The sequence below is a fragment of the Haliotis rubra genome, unplaced genomic scaffold (genome assembly GCF_003918875.1).
Source record: "Haliotis rubra isolate DU_JTF1 unplaced genomic scaffold, ASM391887v1 Scf1339, whole genome shotgun sequence".
Lineage (NCBI taxonomy): Eukaryota > Metazoa > Mollusca > Gastropoda > Lepetellida > Haliotidae > Haliotis > Haliotis rubra.
The window spans coordinates 128,156-146,858 of NW_025765269.1; the positions used below are offsets into that span (position 1 = coordinate 128,156).

An 18,703-nucleotide genomic window follows, 5' to 3' on the forward strand; every position below is an offset into this window, starting at 1 on the left:
GCGCTATGGTTATATTTCCCACATTAGTGAACAAGGTGTATGTTTTCATTTCAATGAATTTTGTAAATAGCTTCTTTGGTTTAAAATGGTTCTGCCATGGAGTCATGAGACCTCGTCAAATCGTCGACCAGTCCACAGTTTCCTTGACCAACATATTCGGTTTCACTCGTAACCATTTTATGATAAGAACTTAAGTTTTGGGTATGTTTTTCTCTTTCCTCCTTTCCGCCACTTCCAAACAAGGCAGCCAATGCTACCCCTGCCCCTGTCACAGCGGCTCTCCTACCTCAGCCACTGCATCAAACAGACCCTGAACCTAAAGAAAAGGAAAACTATTGATACTTGATTTGTTTTCTACATTTGTAATGTGCTTCCGAAATCCCAGACACTTCTATTATAATCCTACATCAAATGTTTCTGAACGTGCTCGCTGTTCTGAAAGGTAATGGTACGACTCCGAGGGTAGTCGTGTGGCATCTCTTCTTTGAGAAGAGTGAGTGGATTGCGTTTTCAGCAGTTTTCCAGCAATATTACGCCTGAGAATACCAGAACTGGGGTACACAAGGTGTATCCAAACCAGGACCTAATGAAAAACTTGTTCATCTTGAAAAAGATATTTGCAGATACGTCATCATTGCAAAAAACGATACGCGAACAGAATACATTGTTACAATACCTTCTCGACCTGGGTATCAGAAGTGCAGACTGTTATTCGTTTATATGTAAATTTCATACCTCAACATCCCTTTACATCAATACTTTCCAAATCAAAATGTATTTTGTTTGGTTGAGCTGATCGCCATGTCCATTTAGTGGAAGAGAAATGAAATGAAACAGTTGGATAAATACAAACCTGATCACTTTCTTCTTTGCCATACCGGCACCATGTAGCAAAGTGTTCGCAGTTGTTAAAGAGGATGTTATACCCAACTTTTCCAATTTTGGATAATGCTCTTTGTACTATCTCAGATGGTTCAAAGTATCTGGAAACAACAAAACAACAATATGATCAATTTGAACAACTTTATATAAACCATTCTCCAGGATTTGAAAATCCGGTTTATCTGGTCAAGAATCAATTATACACATGTCACACCTTCTTACAGCGGGAAATGAAATGAGTTCTACATTGAAAAACAGTAGAGAATGAATGAAGAGTATCCGGCCGTCGAACCATCCGTGCCCTCACTGAACCAGTGAGCTCGTCACCGTGTATTGATCCGATCCATCGTAATATATTGGCCCTAGAACAATGAAATCGTAACATTCTTGTATGAAAAGGTCTCCTACTTGTCTGCAACAATTATCATGTCTCCTTCTTTCCTGAAAATTAATCGCTTAATTTCAAACATAAGTTTTATTTATACGAAATGTATAACCGTCACAGATATATACAGACAACAAAATAGTTACATATGTGAATAATATTCTGAAACTATGAAAATGACATATACAACTCCTACTCATTGCTTGCACGAAGTCAGCCTATGGTGTCAAGAGGCCACGCCCCCTTATACTTTCTGTTATTCAACATGCTGAATGTGTTTTATTTCTGTTCTATTTTATACTTTGTTACCGTACATATTCGATGCGTTGCAGACACGCAAGAGACCTTTTGATACATGAATGTTTCGCTTTCATTGTCCTATGAACAATATATTACGTTGGGCCGATAGTCGATGACGTAACAAACGGTGACGTCAAGAGGTCACGTCTTTGTGTGACGGTCACGTCCTCCTAACGTCACAGGTTCAATGAGGTTATGGATGGCTCGATGGTTGGATACTCCTAGTTATTCTCTGCTAACAACAAACAAAACTTACTTTAATTTCTCGTCCTTTGAGTTGTTTTGGCACACTTCGCTCAATCCAACAACGTCCCAAAACGCATCTTTGCGAATAATTCCATTGTCAAACTGTGCTCCACTTATACTGACTGAGCTAAACAGACCACTTTGCGTTGGACCATCGACTCCAGACAAGTGCACGACTTCCTTGTCACCTAAACAGGACATGACAAATATCTTAATAGTAATTATTACCAGACCAATATTGTCAGAAATAACGGAATTACCGATAAACAACCTCTTTATTAACTTCATGATATGATATACTGTTAAAGGTATCTACAGGTTAAAGTGATATCTACTTGTTTAAATATTTAAGCACTTCGGAGATTGAATGTTTACACCTTGACACATGAGTTTGAGACTCGCAAATCGTGGACATTGTTTCTCTGTTACTCGACGGCATATTTCCTACATTATGACGACTTTCGGTTAACAATCGAGTCTGGAAATCAGCATCCAGACAGTGATTGGCATTATGATGATGTACTAACCAAGACAGCACGGATTATAGCCCGATTCCGTTGGTCGCCTCTTAAGACAAGCATGGGTTGCTGATGATCAATGATAACTCGGATCTGCACAGGTAGGATACATGCATCGTGATATCCATTCAATGACGGAAAAGTAAATGTACTGTTGGAAATAGAAAAAAACTGTTTTTAGGCTGTTACTCTGTATCCCTAAAATTTACACAATTGCAAATACCATATGTCGAAATAACCCACTTCGGCCTAACTGGGCGTTCAGTGGGATGTGTAATACGATATCCAGAAAAGCACGTTTACTCGTAAAATCGGGCAAAACTTAGATAAAATACGAATAGCCGCTGTAAACAATAGATCAGACTATAGATGGCAATTAGGTCGCTCAGGTTGGTATGACGTCGGACATGCATAAGGGGTCATCTCAAAGATATCTTGTGCTTTTTCATGTGTGTTGACTGTGCCTCATCTATTGATAAACATCTTACGTTTCCTTCTTTCATGAAGTTTATGTTGAAATATGTAAAAGCGTATGATACCCGAAAACCATCTAAACGCATCGTAGTACATTGGTGGCATGTCCACCCGAAGATCGACATGGATGGATATTTTTTGTAAATTGTTATGACGTGCCATGTACCTCCCCAGTATAATTGCCCTAAAGGATTATCTTATCTTAACTGATATCTCTATCTCCCAGCCCGACTCCAGGTTTTGCTTTTGAGACCAGCCCTCCTATCTGTTTCTTTTTATAGTGACAGTGAGACTCCATGGTAGCTACATCCTTGATAGTTTCACAATAAAAGTTATTATTTCTTTACGTCAGCTATCGTTTATAATGAATCTACGCCTAATTTCAAATTGGCAATTTAAAAAGTGTCTTTTGTAATACAATATCGCCGCACACTAATTTGCATAAAGCCATGGTCTGTTCCAAATAAGTCTTTTTGAACTTTGAAACTTTGAACTTTGAAAAACTGCATTGCTCATTTCTGCACTAATTTCCCCTCAGTAAAGTCCTTTTCTCCGTTTCCTACATCTCTACCACAGAGACTGTAGTTAGGCCGAACTTAGTTCACAGATATTTCAAACTTTCACATATCAACTACATAAATTGTAGAGATAAATGAGAAAATACAGGGTTTTCTCTTTTCCGACAGTACTATAGATTCGCATTTTCAATTTGCAGATCTCAAAACGCCAGTCATGTTTTGTTGTGAATCCCTATACTTATTTTGAACACTAACAATTCCATGGATGAATGCTCATGATTTCAATCACTGGATTATCTGAGCCAGCCGTAGTTACTTACAGACCGCTGTCATATACCTCGAATATTGCTGACACAGCATTCAACATTCAACAAGAAATAAACACAAGATTTTGCATTAACATTTTGTTGCACTACACTTACCGACGTACACAGCCCAGTGACTGAACACTCCTCGCTTAAACTGCAACATGTCACCTGGTTCCAAGTTGTCAAGTACTGTCTGGTTGTGTTGTTGTAGTTGTTGTAGGGTCGTCATTTTTCTTTACTCTTTAACTATGCAGTTAGTGAACTGTGTCTCCAAACATATATTTTTCTGAAACCCCAAAGGAAAATGCAGAATAATATTCTTCTCACACTAGCATGCAAATTTAAAGAAACAATCGAGGAGTCCCACAACCAACGACAAGAAAATGAATTTGTCCATTAAGATCACTTTGGGAACATTACAGTGTCAAGTAACAAAAAAAGCGAAACTGCAACTGATTTGATTATATTGCTGAGTAAGACTGCGGCCATCAACGCATTTCCTATGTCGTACGATCTCGAACGGAAATGTCATTTCCAAATACCTGTGTTTAAGTGTAGGTGACTGAAAATACATTTCTATGTGTGTCAACTAGTCATCATCATTAGGCTCATAGAGACTGATAACACGTTTTCTTGGGAGGAAATTGGAACGTTGGAAAAATGTTTTACAGATATATTCTAGGGACATGAATATAAGCTTCAAAATCGTAAACATGCAGTGCATCACATTTCCCAAGGGACATATGCCCCTGAGGTATCACCTTACTGCAATTCACTGCAGAGCTAAATGTTGCATCGTGCTGTGATACTGTCGTAATGTAGCATCGTACTGTAATAGTGTTGCAATGTTGCATCGTGCTGTAATAGTGTTGTAATATTGCATCGTGCTGTAACAGTGTTGTAATGTTGCATCGTGCAATAATACTGTTGTAATGTTGCATCGTGCAATAATACTGTTGTAATATTTCATCGTACTGTAATAGTGATGTAATGTTGAATCGTGCGGTAACAGTGTTGTAATGTTGCATCGTGCTGTAATAGTGTTGTAATGTGGCATCGTTCTGTAATTGTGTTGTAATGTTGCATCGTGCTGTAAAAGAGTTGTAATGTCGCATCGTACTGTAATAGTAGTATATTTTTGTTTCCCGCTGTCATTCCCTTAGTTTGTTACGTACAACGAAACACCCGAGGGTGGGTTTGATATTTAGCATTCCAAGACGCGAATTTCCCAGGAATCCTAACCAGCTTTTCTTATTGTGACACAGGTTGCAACAAGTCCATATAAACCGAATGATGACCCGACCTATTTTAAGTATCTTGTTGAACGTCTGATTACAGCAACATCACTGCAATTTCACTACACACACCCTGAAGCGGACAATCCTGTGATTGTTCTTGAGCGCTTTGTTCTACGTCCGCGTTTAAGGCTGCACACAACCAAACAAACAGCCGAGACGTGAAGGCGCCTGAATCAAAAACATGTGTTGGACATACAACCAAAAATCTCAACCGTCTGTTAACAACACTATTATAAGTAATGTCAAGATGTTAACGGACATCCCAGACCATGCTGCTCGTGGTCGTTACAGGCAACAGTGGTGGTTACAGGCAACAGATTTAAAAATATATTCTGTAACATTTTAGAGCAAGTAAACTGATAGCAAATGCAAGACATGCACAGGGGCAATTGTTTGACCCTCTGTAAGATTTGAGAGCAATAAAGTGTCGTAGTGTTGTTAAGTCAGTCGCCATGACGTTGCAGGGTTGTTATGTCTGTCATCAAGATGTCATAGTGTTGTTGTGTCGGTCAGGATGACGTCATAGTGTTGTTATGTCGGGCGTCATGATGTCATAGTGTTGTTATGTTGATCATCATGACATCATAGTGTTGTTATGTCGGGCGTCATGATGTCATAGTGTTGTTATGTTGGTCACCATGATGTCATAGTGTTATTATGTCGGTCATCATAACGTCATGGTGTTGTTATGTCGTCATTATGATGTCATAGTGTTGTTATGTCGGTCGTCATGATGTCATAGTGTTGTTGTGCTGGTCATCATGACGTCATAGTGTTGTTATGTCGGTCGTCATGATGTCATAGTGTTGTTATGTTGGTTATCATGATGTCATAGTGTTATTATGTCGGTCATCATGACGTCATAGTGTTGTTATGTCGTCATTACGATGTCATAGTGTTGTTATGTGAGTCATCATGACGTCATAGTGTTGTTATGTCGTCATTACGATGTCATAGTGTTGTTATGTTGGTCATCATGACGCCATAGTGTGGTTATGTCGGTCGTCGTGACGTCATAGTGTTGTTATGTCGGTCATCAGGACGTTATGGTCTTGTTATGTTGGTCACCATGACGTCATGGTGTTGTAATGTCAGTCGTCATGACGTCATATTGAAGATATGTCAGTCGTCATGATGTCGTAGTGTTGTTTAGTCAGTCGTTATGATGGTGTTACTACGTGTTTTGTTGTCGGAAATACACACAGATATTTAAGCGATAGCAAATAGCACCTCGGCGCAAGGCTGATAACGATGGCGATCAGATTCATTTAACTGATTAACCGAGGGGCGAGTTGGTATTTGACTTATACGTCGAGGTTAAAGACTGCACACGTTTAATAAATAAACGTTTATTGCATCTACACCCAGTCTCTTAAAATGTTAGATTCAAACCTGATCATTTACAACAGTACGTAAATATATTCATATGGTGTGTTTATGTGAATTTCATTACAATGGAACTCATCTTTTCTATTTCAGATTGAGGAGTGTGGAGTGTGTAGACCAGTCGACCATTGCTAATACCACCAGTCCTTTAATATTTTTCTTATTTCACAGACTAGAGGACAGGCAGAACCAAATAATGATCACGATGAGCAGCACGGGCTGGACAAAGAAGTATTCAAGGGTGTCCTCCCATTTGTTAGACAGCCAGTGTTAGACAGCTTAAAACAACACACTTTTCAGCTGAATGCACAGCTAAGTAATTACCTGTTACCGAAGATAGATAATGGAATAATAAACTATGCAGAATGATAAAATATCATAAGATAATCATTTTAATGATTTAGCGATGATGTCAATGAGACTTTAAAACAATTATTATCTGTATAAAACTGATAAGTAAATCGTCATTGAAAACATATTTTAATCACATTAATGAAGTCATAAATAGCACATGAGTATTCTATAGTTCATCATCACTGGAAAAACATCGCAGCCCTTGATGGAATCAGGAAATTCTCTCTCGACGGCTCGGATGGCAGCTACCTCAAAGTCAGTCTCTCTTCTTGTTGGGGCCAGGGGGACGGTTCAAGTTCTCCAACACCTTTCCCTTGAGGAGATTAAACATTCTTGTGCACTTTGTAGCTTGTCGATCAGGCAACATAACATGAACAAGGGGATAAGACACAGAACCAACTCAGACACGGATGATGTAGACTTGATTCCACATCTCTGGCCAGGCAGGTAATGTCCCATCAATGTAGATAATCTCAGAACATTGCAGGGCTTGTAACTGTTCTAGGCTGAAGAAGGCGAGCAGCTTGTGAAGAAGAAAAGGGCGGCCATCTGTTGTCTCTGTCCATCTTCTTTTCAGTCCTACTTCAAAACGTGAGTGGGGAAGTACAGGTCGTGTCTTACGCCGATGTCTGTACAGGGAACTATAAATGCCTGAGACGGACGGAAACACAGGAATCTGATCTTTATTTTCTTCCTCTAACTCCTCGTCATAAATGATATGCATCTGCATGGTCTCGTCTCTTGCTCGTTTTCTCACTGTACTCGGAAACTTGACTTTGCCCGTGTTTACTGCAGGATGGCTGTGCTCAGTCTGATTCTTCAGATAGTGACTGAACTGACTGAATTTGGTTTTACGCCGCTTTTAGCAATATTCCAGCAACATCACGGGGAGGGACACCAGAAATGGGCTTCATACATTGTACCCATGTTGGGATTCGAACCCGGGTTTTCGGCGTGAGGATCTTCAGATAGTGGGGCGGTGGGGTAGCCTAATGGTTAAAGCGTTGGCTCGTCACGCCGAAGACCCGGGTTCGAATCCCCAAAAGCCCATTTCTGGTGTCCCCTGCCGTGATGTTGCTGGAATATTGCTAAAAGCGGCGTAAAACCAAACTCAGTCAGTCAGTCAGTCTTCAGGTAGTCTCCAGCAGTGGTACATCTGCCAGTGCAGATCTTGACAACACATTTCCAGTGAGTTTTGTCTGTCTAATTCTGTTTTTGCCTCATAGATAGCCATCCAGAAGTATTTGTTAAGTCCCTCTCTGCGATGTGACATATTCCACTTTGTGTAACCCAATTATGCTGATTTGTCATCAAGGTGTATGCTGAATTATTTAATACCTACCTTCTAGTTGTGACAATGTACTCTTTAATACTTCCAAGCCAAATCACGAAATATACCATCACTTACCTTTCTCGCCTTTGAGTTCCTATTACACCCACATATCAACTGCAGCTCGTGACTATTGAGTTATCTCTGTTCGTAGTGTTAGGTCATCACAATATAAAATTTCCGAGAAACCACTGTGATGGACCGAACTATTGAACGTTTTAAGTGTTGCGTCCTACGCCCCCGGTTAAAGATTACGCACAATCAACAAGCCACCATGACATATTTGCCTTTTAAGGTAAATATGTTTTGGGGCATATACCCAAGAATCCCCATGGTGTCATAACAAGAGTACAGTATGAAATTAAAAGAAACTGACGAATCCTATGCTAAGTTGCATCTAGTCTTTGTTAGTGGTAACATACAACAGTTCTCTGTAACACTGTCACAGAGAGATAACTGATAACGAGTGCATGACGTACACAGGGGCGATGTAATCATTCTGTGTGAGGTTGCAGGGCAACAGAGGTTAACAGTTACGGATTAATTCTGTTGTTGCACAATTCTACTGTTGTGGGCATAGGGGTTAACGGGTGCCTCACTGAAAAGTCCTATATGATGTAAACTTCACATTCGAAATTTCCATGTGATTGGGGTATTTCGCGAAATGTGTTCTGGAATACAAAATATATGTCCCCTAATATTCTACCAAAGCCATGAATCAGTCTTTTACATTAATTACATTTCCTGGCACTTTGAGTCGTTGTCACCTCGTTTACGTACACGCTCCTATGTCTTTCCAGCGTGTGAAAGAGAAGATATTCAGATTAGGATATACTTAATTCCTCTCAAGCTGGTGGGGCGGTGGGGTAGCTCTCGTCACGCCGAAGATTGGGTCCGAATCACATGGGCTGGTTCGAGAGTACATTGACACAATCAACACATACAAGATGTATACACATTTATTACATCTATACATGGCACACAAAATAATAACCGTGATATGTTGAAAGGAGAACACGTTTAAAACAAGATTTACTTAAATATTTAAAATACTGATTTTATGCGATTTGTACATGTTTACCTCCTACATTTATAATCTAAGAGAATGACATCGATGATCCCTAAACTAACTGCAGCTGTAGCTAAATGGTATGTATAAATATGTTTACGAAGACTTACACAGACAAACAGTTTCTGCCGAATATACTGTTCACTATGGAATCCGAGAAGGGACAATGTCGTGTTGTCGCATTGTCGCGTTATCGCGTCATACCCTCTCAAAAACAAGCGAAATGAGGCAAAATTTACCAAAGCGTGACAATGCGACAACGCGACAATGTCACTTCCAGCATCCCATAGTTCACAGATTTCCATAATCTATAAACCTGCACGATATATGATGTCATCACAATGAGAAACAATACATGCTGAACTCAAAGTTCGGCTCCTTCCTCTGACAATTGCAGGCCAAATGTATCAATGTCCATATTGAGATACCTAGAGAACATGGTCAAATACGGTCAAACGAGTAGTGGGTCCTTACGTATTTGTGGTAAATTATGGCGTAATCGAAGCTGTCTGACAACCCAGAGAAACCCATCTTACACCATGGCTATCAGATGTCTAGTAATCAGATGATGAGCCTAAAACTAAATGAAAACATGTGATTTGTTTTCTACAATACTTCCATTTAAAAGATTCTTGGAAACAAAACAAACTTATTAAATCATGTCTTTGGCAAAATGAAACATGCATATTATTGAAAATGCTAGCTGTTCTGAAAACTAGTGTACGTGATACGAGGCCAAGCATGATGTATGGCTCCTAGCCTTAATAAAGAACTTGTATGTCCTGCAAATGAGACAAATAATCGTAGTCTAATGTAATCTAAACGTAATAAAACTTTTGACCTGCTTGTCAAACTACTGTGCTTGGTGCAAGGGAAATGACTTCGGCAAAGGAACTGATTGATAACTGCAAACCTGATCACTTTCTTCTGTGCCATACCGGCACCTTCGCGGTTCTTAAAGAGTACCTTATACCTAACTTCTCCAACTGTGGATTATGCTCTTTTCACTATCCTATAATGTTCATATGGTCTGGAGGGGCGGTGGGGTAGTCTAGTGGTTAAAGCGTTGGCTCGTCACGCCGAAGACCCGGGTTCGAATCCCCACATAGGTACAATGAGTAAACCCCATTTCTGGTGTCTCCCGCCGTGAAATTGTTGGAATATTGCTACAAAGCAGCGTTAAACCAAACTCAGTCAGTCATATGGTCTGGAAACAACAGAACAACAAGATGATCATTTGGAATTCAATTGGTATCAATGGAGAAGATGAAAAGGCATCAACAACTGGATATGAACCATTGTCCAGGATTTCAAAATGAAGCGTTCTCTTAGGGTCGTTGTTGGGAGTAACTTTCACTTCCGACAGTAACAATAATTGGTTTCTCTGGTCAAGAATCAATTATCTAGGCGTGACACCGTCCTACAACTGGAACAAACAATGAGTGCTGAATTGAAAAACAAACAGACTTAACTTTACCTTTGTGTCCTTTGAGTTGTATTTGTAGTGCTATCTCCAGCGACTAACCAACAATTATCTTTGCGGACGATGCAATTATCAGACTTAACTCCCAGATATTGTGCATGGGTGCTTCAGGTCACTTCCACCTGCACCATCGGCTCCAGACAAGTGCACGACTTCCGAGTTACCTAAATAACACACGAGTAATATGTATATATTATTTATAACGGAATGCAATTTTGTCAGAAATATACGAATGCTCGATATACAGCATCTTTATTCATTTCTTGATATGATTTGTCGTTAAAGTACTGGTGTTCATGAATTCATCTTTTAGTAAAGGTATCTGCAAGTAAATATAGGATCTACATGTTTAAACGTTTATTGTGTCCCAGAGATTGGATATTTACACCTGGACACATATGGTTCTGAAACTCACAAATCGTGGAGCTATTGTTTCTCTGTTGTTCAACGGCATATTTCCTACTTTATGACGACATTCTGTAAACAATCGAGTCGGGACCAGACCATCCAGTGATTGGCATTATGAGGATGTATTAACCAAGTCAGCAGGCATGACCACCCGATCCCGTTAGTCGCCTCTTAAGGCAAGCATGGGTTGCTGAAGATCAGTTCTTACCCGGATCTTCACAGGTAGGACATATGTATTATGATATCCATTCAATGGCGAAATACTAGATTAGCATCTTCATTGTGCAGATCTCAAAACGTCAAGCATGGTGTAATGTAAATCTATATTCTTATTTTGAATACAAGCAAGTCCATGGATCGATGCTCGTGGATTGTCTGAGCAAGCCGTAGTTATTTACAGACCACTGAAATATAACTCGAATATTGCTGACACAGCATTCAACATGAAACAAGCAGAATAACAGAAGAGTTTACATCAATAGTCTGTCACACTACACTTACCAACATACACAGCCCAGTGACTGTACACTCCTCGCTTAAACTGCAACCGGTCACCTAGCTCCAAGTTGTCAAGTACTGTCTGGTTGTGCCTCTGTAGTTCAAGGGACGCCATTTGTATTACTCTTTATCTATACCTATTAGTGAACTGTGTCTCCAGTTATTTATTTTTCTGAAACGCCAAGAAAAAATGCAGAATATTATTATTCTCACACTAGCATGCAAACACAACGTCATAATCGAGGAGCCCCACAACCAATCACTAGAAGATGAATGTGCCCATTACGATAAATGGAGACATTACAAGGTCAAATCACAAAAAACAGGCGAAAACGCAACTGATTTCATTATAAATATTGCTAATATCACATAAATACCCAGCTTGACTTTGTCAGTTTCAACATATTTCCTTTGCCTTACACCCATACAGTCTGGTTCCATTTCCAAACACTGATGTTCAAGTGAAGGTAAATGAAAATACATTTCTATGTAGGAGAACCAGTCATCATCACGTTAGGCACACCATGCATCACATTTACTGAGTGAGTGAGTGAGTTTAGTTTTACGCCGCACTCAGTTATATTCCAGCTATATGGCGGAGGTCTGTAAATAATAGTCTGGACATATGTCAACCAAGTCAGCGAGCCTGACCACCCGATCCCGTTAGTCGCCCAGTAACAAGGATGGGTTACTGAAGTCACATTCTAACCCGGACCTTCACGGGTAACGTTTACTGAGGGACATATACTATAGGTATTACTTCACTACGATTCACTGAACAGCTTATTTCTATTAACAATAATGACCACAACGTATGCATGAATACATATAAAAGGATGTATTAGATACATGTGTGTCGGGACCATTTATCTGTATAAATACACCACGACTGAGAATAAAGTTATGAACCTTTTGATAAGAAGGGTCGAGTTTCTCACGGTGTCTTGACACTTGTAAGTAACAGTGATCGAAGCAGTGATTTCCTATTGTATGAATTCCCGGATATATTACTCAATGTACGTGAACCTGTGAACTAGCATGCTTGCATATTATTAAAAACCGGAATATTTATGACGTGAATCTATTTTGTACATGTTGTCATTCGAGCATGTCTTATCAAGTCTAAACTGAAAGTGAAAGACATTGTGTTTGCATTGGTCTATTGTCACAATAGTGTGTGTAGCCCGTATTGAAAACAGCTGAACTGTGTTCGAATATTCTGTTAAACAAACAATGTTTGAACTGTATCATACATTCTTCTGTATTTGTGATTAAGCGAGTGAGTTTAATTTTACGCCGCTTTGATATATTCCATCAATATCACGGCGGGATACCATTATCAAAACTTGTGGATTGATCCAATCAGCCTGAGACCCCTGTTTTTGAAGGCTTACATTTAGGGCTGCATCGATTCACCCAGCCCTCGATTCGATTTTCGATATTGGACCATCGATTCGATCATTTTCGATTCAATTCTCCATACAAGTAAAAACATTCGATTTCTTTTGACTCTCAGAGTTCGAGTGAGTCTGCTTGTTTAGCGTGAAATCCATCGTCAACTTGGCGATGTCTATTAACAATTCTAAAAAACAATTAACCCGGCGTCAACTGATCACGTTTCGCCTTATTACAGCGCTCGAATCTGTTTGAGTTAGAATAAAAAATACGTTCTGACTGTGTAAATAATAATTTTGATACGTATTCAAATATCGAATCAAATCGAAATAGTGATAATTGTTATCGAAAATAGAAACTAAAGTGTCAGATTCGATTTTCGATGAACCGAACCGAATCGTTGCAATCAAACTTACATTCCACATTAACACACATGTCATCGTTTCCCAATTGCGTAGATCGATGCTCATGCTGTTGATAACCGGATTGTCTGGTCCTGATAATTGACAGACCGTCGCCATATAGCTGGAATATTGCTGAGTGCGGTGCTAAATAACAAACACCTCTTATTACACAGTGAGAATTCTCAAATCAATATTAAAGTCACTCACAACCAATTTGCAGCAGTTGTGGTGTTAATAATGTTACCTGTCTCCCTGAGATGTGCCGATCTTTGTTATCTTTCCCGGGGGCGGTGGGGTAGCCTAATGGTTAAAGCGTTGGCTCGTCACGCCGAAGACCCGGGTTCGAATCCCCACATGGGCACAATGTGTGAAGCCCATTTCTGGTGTCCCCCGCCGTGATGTTGCTGGAATATTGCTAAAAGCGGCGTAAAACCAAACTCAGTCAGTCAGTGTTATCTTTCCCACGGCCCCAACACAACTGTTGTAAGCCAGTCAGCGTTAGCGGTGCGACAAGATGGGGAATCCCCGTGGTATTGCCCAACTAAGGCTAAAAATAGACACACCGTGTCCACACCTGAGAATTACGTGGTAGCCACAATATTCATTCGGCGTCATAAGCGATATCCTACACAAAATTATAATACTTTATTACACACGTGTTTTGAACATCGTTTTGAGATAATTTTCGTTATTTGAGGCAGGTGTTGTGTAACCAGTTCAAAGCTATCCAATAATGCCGAACCTTCTGTTGCCACCTCAATATTTTAACTTATAACTCCATGCGAACAGTTTTACCAAAACTATTAACCAAACGAAGCATTAGAGTTGTTCTGGGGATTTATAGTGTGTTTCTTTTTCAATTGAATATTTTTACTTGTTTATTTCCATCAAAAAGTAGTCGTGAGAGAGTTATCTCCCTTTCGCTTTGTTCACATCCATCGTCAGCTAGATTTGTCATAACGGATCACGCTGTTTTTCCGTCCTGAGTGTTATAAATGTAGCATATTGATCTAATAATGATCTAATATTGATCTAATAATTGGTCTACCTAATAATTGTCGCTAATATGCTACAATAAATAGATCACAAAACTCGTGGATGTTGAATATGAAAATATTCCAACGAGATATTATTAAAGGTTTTGATTTATTCACAAGCAAAAGCGACACGCTGTTAACAATATCTCATTGGAATATTTTCCATATTCAACATCCACTCGTTTTCTAATCTCTATTTACACCCACATTTTTGGTAGTAATTAGTTTATTGTGCCATACACACAACATTGACATGAAGACTGAGCATGATGAGTGAGTGAGTGAGTTTAATTTTACGCCGCTTTAAGCAATATCACAGCAAGGTACACCTGAAATGGGCTTCACACACTGAAACCCATGTGGGAAATCGAATCCGGGTCTTCGGCGCACAAGGCAACCCCACAGTCCTGTGACCGACGTGAAAAGTCGCCAGTGAAAGAGGCGACTAACGGGATAAGGTGGTCAGGTTTGTTGACTTGGTTGGCACATGTCATCGTGTCCCAATGACGAAGATCGATGCTCATATTGTTTATCTCTCGATTGTCTGGTCCAGACTCGATGATTTACATACAGCTGCATATAGCTGGAACATTGCTGAGTGGCCCGTTAAACAACATCAACCAAACAACCAACTGTTATTTAACATGAATAACGGTTAATAATATTATATAGTGATTTTTATTTGTTGTGGTAGTGTCTGTTTCTTTGCTGTTTAACACTGCATAATATAAACAGCTCGATTCAATCGGTCTGTCAAAAACATTGAGTCTGGATCAGACAACCCAGTGACCAATATCATGAAAAGACATGTACCATAACCAAACGATGATGTTTGTCGCCTCTTATGACAAACTTTGTTTTCTGAATACCAATTCTTGATCTTCACGAGTTGTTCTGGTAGTGACAGATACCAGATAATCCAGTGATCAACATCATGAGCATCAGTCTACGCAATTGGGATACGATGACATGTGTCCACATCACATCCTGAGTGCAGCGTTAAACAACAAACAAACAGTGACAAATGAAATAACAAAAACAGAGTATCCTTGTATTAATCCTTTAACATCAAACAGAACTTTTACATCTAAGTAAAATTGTTTCAACAACAGTATGATCTGTGTCTGAATCATCAATAGCACATTGTCACAGGTATACTTTTTTGGAACATGGTGATGACAGAACCCAGATAGCATTCAGACGTTGGCCTAGTCTGTCGTACAGACCCTGAAGCACATATATCCAAGAAAGCCCACACAAGTGTAGAAAATGTGGCAAGTATAGATTTCCTCAACTTCTGAAAATGAAGAAAGTCTCAGGGCTCCTTTTCATTATATATATATTTTTTTTTTACTATGAAATTTTTTCAGTAAAATATGATCATTTCAGAGACTAGTTGTTAGTCTAACGTTGGCCCAACGTTGGCAATAGTTTTGTCAGCATTGCCAGCGTTGGGCCAACGTCCGAATGCTATTTGGGTAGTTCCAAGTCACGGAATTGCTGATATGGAATCCTTCGAAAGGCTGAATGAACAGGAGCATGACTCAGGCATGAATATTAGGCTTGTCACGGAATGGTACGAGTTGGTGAGGAACGTTATGGAATCCAGAAAACCTCTCTGTTGTCAGATATGGTGCATTCGTCAGATCAATCCATGATCGATGTATTCTGTTTCACTCGCAACTGTGTTATGGTGGAAATTTATCACATCAATATTCTGACTGCTTTTCTCTTTCTTTCTTTCCATCCCTTCCAAACCAGACAGCCAATCCCGCCACCACCACAGCGGCCCCTCCAACCGCTAGTGCAGTGAACAGACCATCAGCCTAAACGAAACGAAAATAGTGATGTGTGATTTGCTTTCTACAGCAACAATGAGTAGCCAAAACTTCGGACCAAAATACTTTAATCCTACGGTTTTGCAAGAAGAAACAATATCAAATATTTCTAAACATGCTAGTAATGTGTTACGTTGTCTTACGAGTAATTGCTTAATTCATTCTTCAAATGATGAGTGAATGAATTTTACGCCGCTTTTAGCAATATTCCAGCAATATCACAGCAATGGACACCAGAAATGGGCCTCACACATTTTACCCATGTGAGGAATCAATCCCGGGGATACGGCCTGATAAGCGAATGTGGCGTCCACTAGGCTACCCCACATCCCTCTTAATGGAGAACTTGTACGTCCTGGGTAAGATGTGTAGGATCTACACCTCAACATTGACTTTAGAGTGAGTGAGTGAATTAAAATTTAAAGTCACATAGGCAATATTTCAGCCATATCGTGACTAAAACTAGGTCTAAATTAATAATACATACATATAATATATAAAACCCTGTCAACGAAGGACAGTAAAATTACCAGTTTATCACAAAATGAATTAAAACTAGCTAAAGCTTGTTCAGATTGACCTGATCAAGTGAATACAAACGAGTTGCGTGACCGTGTAACAACTGGTTGGGTCTATTATTGTGAAGGGGTGCACCTTTGTCAGATGACTGGTGTAAACGAGTGGGCTGATTGTTGGTCCATGTTGAAAATTTGGAAAGCGACTGCTGGGAAAGAACTATTGCAGTTGAACATGAAATAAAACAAGCAATGTCACTAAGGTGACATAATCCCCCGCCGCAAATTATCAAATCAAACTTATAAAGTAATGAAAGTTTAAGTTAAATGTCAACAAAAACATGACCAGTCAACCTCTCTTGATATCTTGCTCTTTAGGTGTTCAAACACATATTTTCAAGACTGACTTTGACCTTGACATGAATGTCATAGTGTATGAAATGTATGCAAAAATAGTACTAAAAAAATTGCTTATTGAAAACCATTTAAGGGAAGTCTTGAAAGTCTGAAGAAAATCCAGTGAATCGTTCTTGAAATATCTTGCTGACAATTCAGGTTAACATGCTGAAATCTTCAAAGTGTCGCTGTGACCTTGAACATTAAGTGAAGGTCACCAAAATCGACTGGACCCTGCGTCTTCCCTAGATAAATCGTGGTGTAAAATATGAACCAGTGAATGGTTCTTGAGGTATCTTGCTGACAAGCATAACCTGCAGATTAATATGCTGAAATCTAAATTGACCAGTGAATGGTTCTTGAGGTATCTTGCTGACAAGCATAACCTGCAGATTAATATGCTGAAATCTAAATTGACCAAAATTGACTGGGTCCTGCATCTTCCCTAGATACAACTTGGTTTCAAATATGAAGACAATCCAGTGAAAGGTTCTTGAGATAGCTTAACATGCAGGTAAAATGTGAAAGTCCCCTTGTGACCTTGAAATGAAGGTCAAGGTTACCAAAGCTGGCTTGGATCATTCTTATACTGCGATGAACCTAGGTACCAAATATGAAAAGAATCTAGAGAACGGTAATTAAGATATTCCAAATCGTACGTACGGACGGACGGACGGACGGACGGAACCTAATACTATATCCCCCGCTTCGCTCTAAACGCGCGGCGGGGGATAAAAAGTGATAATTGAACTGGGTGTAGAGAGTGATAGCGAGAGTATATCGGATTGTGAAAGTAACTGACGTCTGTAAGTTGTAAAGTTAGCAAACCAAACTAGATAGCATATGACTGTTTAAACAATTCAATTAAAACTTGACATGATTGGGTTTTTTCAGAAGTGTTGTTTTCCGGGACAAGTTCTGTAACGAATCTATGTTTGCATGCTTCCCACGAACGCAACATTAATAACATTTTCTGCATCCCTATTTAATGAAGATAACCCGATCTGCCGTTTGTGCCATTTGACCTCCCGGGTAATGTATATGTAGAGTAGCTCAGGTCAAGCTGAACAAGCTGTAGTATATATCTTTAAAAGTAGAAAACGTAATGTAAAAATGGGCTATAGATCACCATACTAGGGACCATGGGGACACACTGACTTTAGATGTCCCTTCGCAACATACATTTCAGGATTGGCTACTAGTAAATACATCGTTTGTATATTTGACCAGTGGCAAGATAAATAGTTGTCTGAGCAGATCTAAACGCAATTCAACGTAATTCAACGTAATATGACAAATAAACCTGGCAAAGGAACGGTTGGACAAAACTAACACAAACCTGATCACTTTCTTCTTTACCATACCGGCACCACGAAGCGAAGTGTTCACAGTTCTTCAAGAACAGGTTATATCCAACTTCTCCAAGTCTGGATAATGCTCTTTGTACTATCTTAGATGGTGCCAAGTGTCTGGAAACGACAGAACAACACTATGACCATTTGGAATTCAATTCCTTGGTATTTTTGGAGACTGACTGACTGACTGAGTTTGGTTTCACGCCGCTTTTAGCAATATTCCAGCAACATCACGGCGGGGGACACCAGAAATGGGCTTCACTCATTGTACCCATGTGGGGATTCGAACCCGGGTCTTCGGCGTGA

At 39.6% G+C, this 18,703-nt stretch overlaps 2 protein-coding genes across 2 annotated transcripts in view; both read right to left on the reverse strand.

The window, feature by feature from the left end:
- Window positions 1–214: 214 nt before the first annotated feature.
- LOC124267787 (phospholipase A and acyltransferase 2-like) lies at window positions 215–13,308 on the reverse strand. Its single transcript, XM_046702766.1, has 7 exons — window positions 13,269–13,308; window positions 11,461–11,629; window positions 10,635–10,715; window positions 2,341–2,400; window positions 1,824–2,001; window positions 854–983; window positions 215–316 (listed from the first exon to the last, which is right to left on the reverse strand). The coding sequence occupies exons 2-7, from the start codon at window positions 11,570–11,572 to the stop codon at window positions 269–271; spliced, it is 609 nt and encodes a 202-aa protein (XP_046558722.1). The 5' UTR covers window positions 11,573–11,629; window positions 13,269–13,308; the 3' UTR covers window positions 215–268.
- A 2,506-nt stretch (window positions 13,309–15,814) lies between these two features.
- Window positions 15,815–18,703, reverse strand: part of LOC124267788 (phospholipase A and acyltransferase 1-like) — a 43,269-nt gene continuing 40,380 nt past the window's right edge. The window contains exon 4 of the mRNA XM_046702767.1: window positions 15,815–16,119. Coding sequence (XP_046558723.1) covers window positions 16,003–16,119 — 117 coding nt within the window. The 3' untranslated portion in view covers window positions 15,815–16,002. The remainder of the gene's footprint in view (window positions 16,120–18,703) is intronic.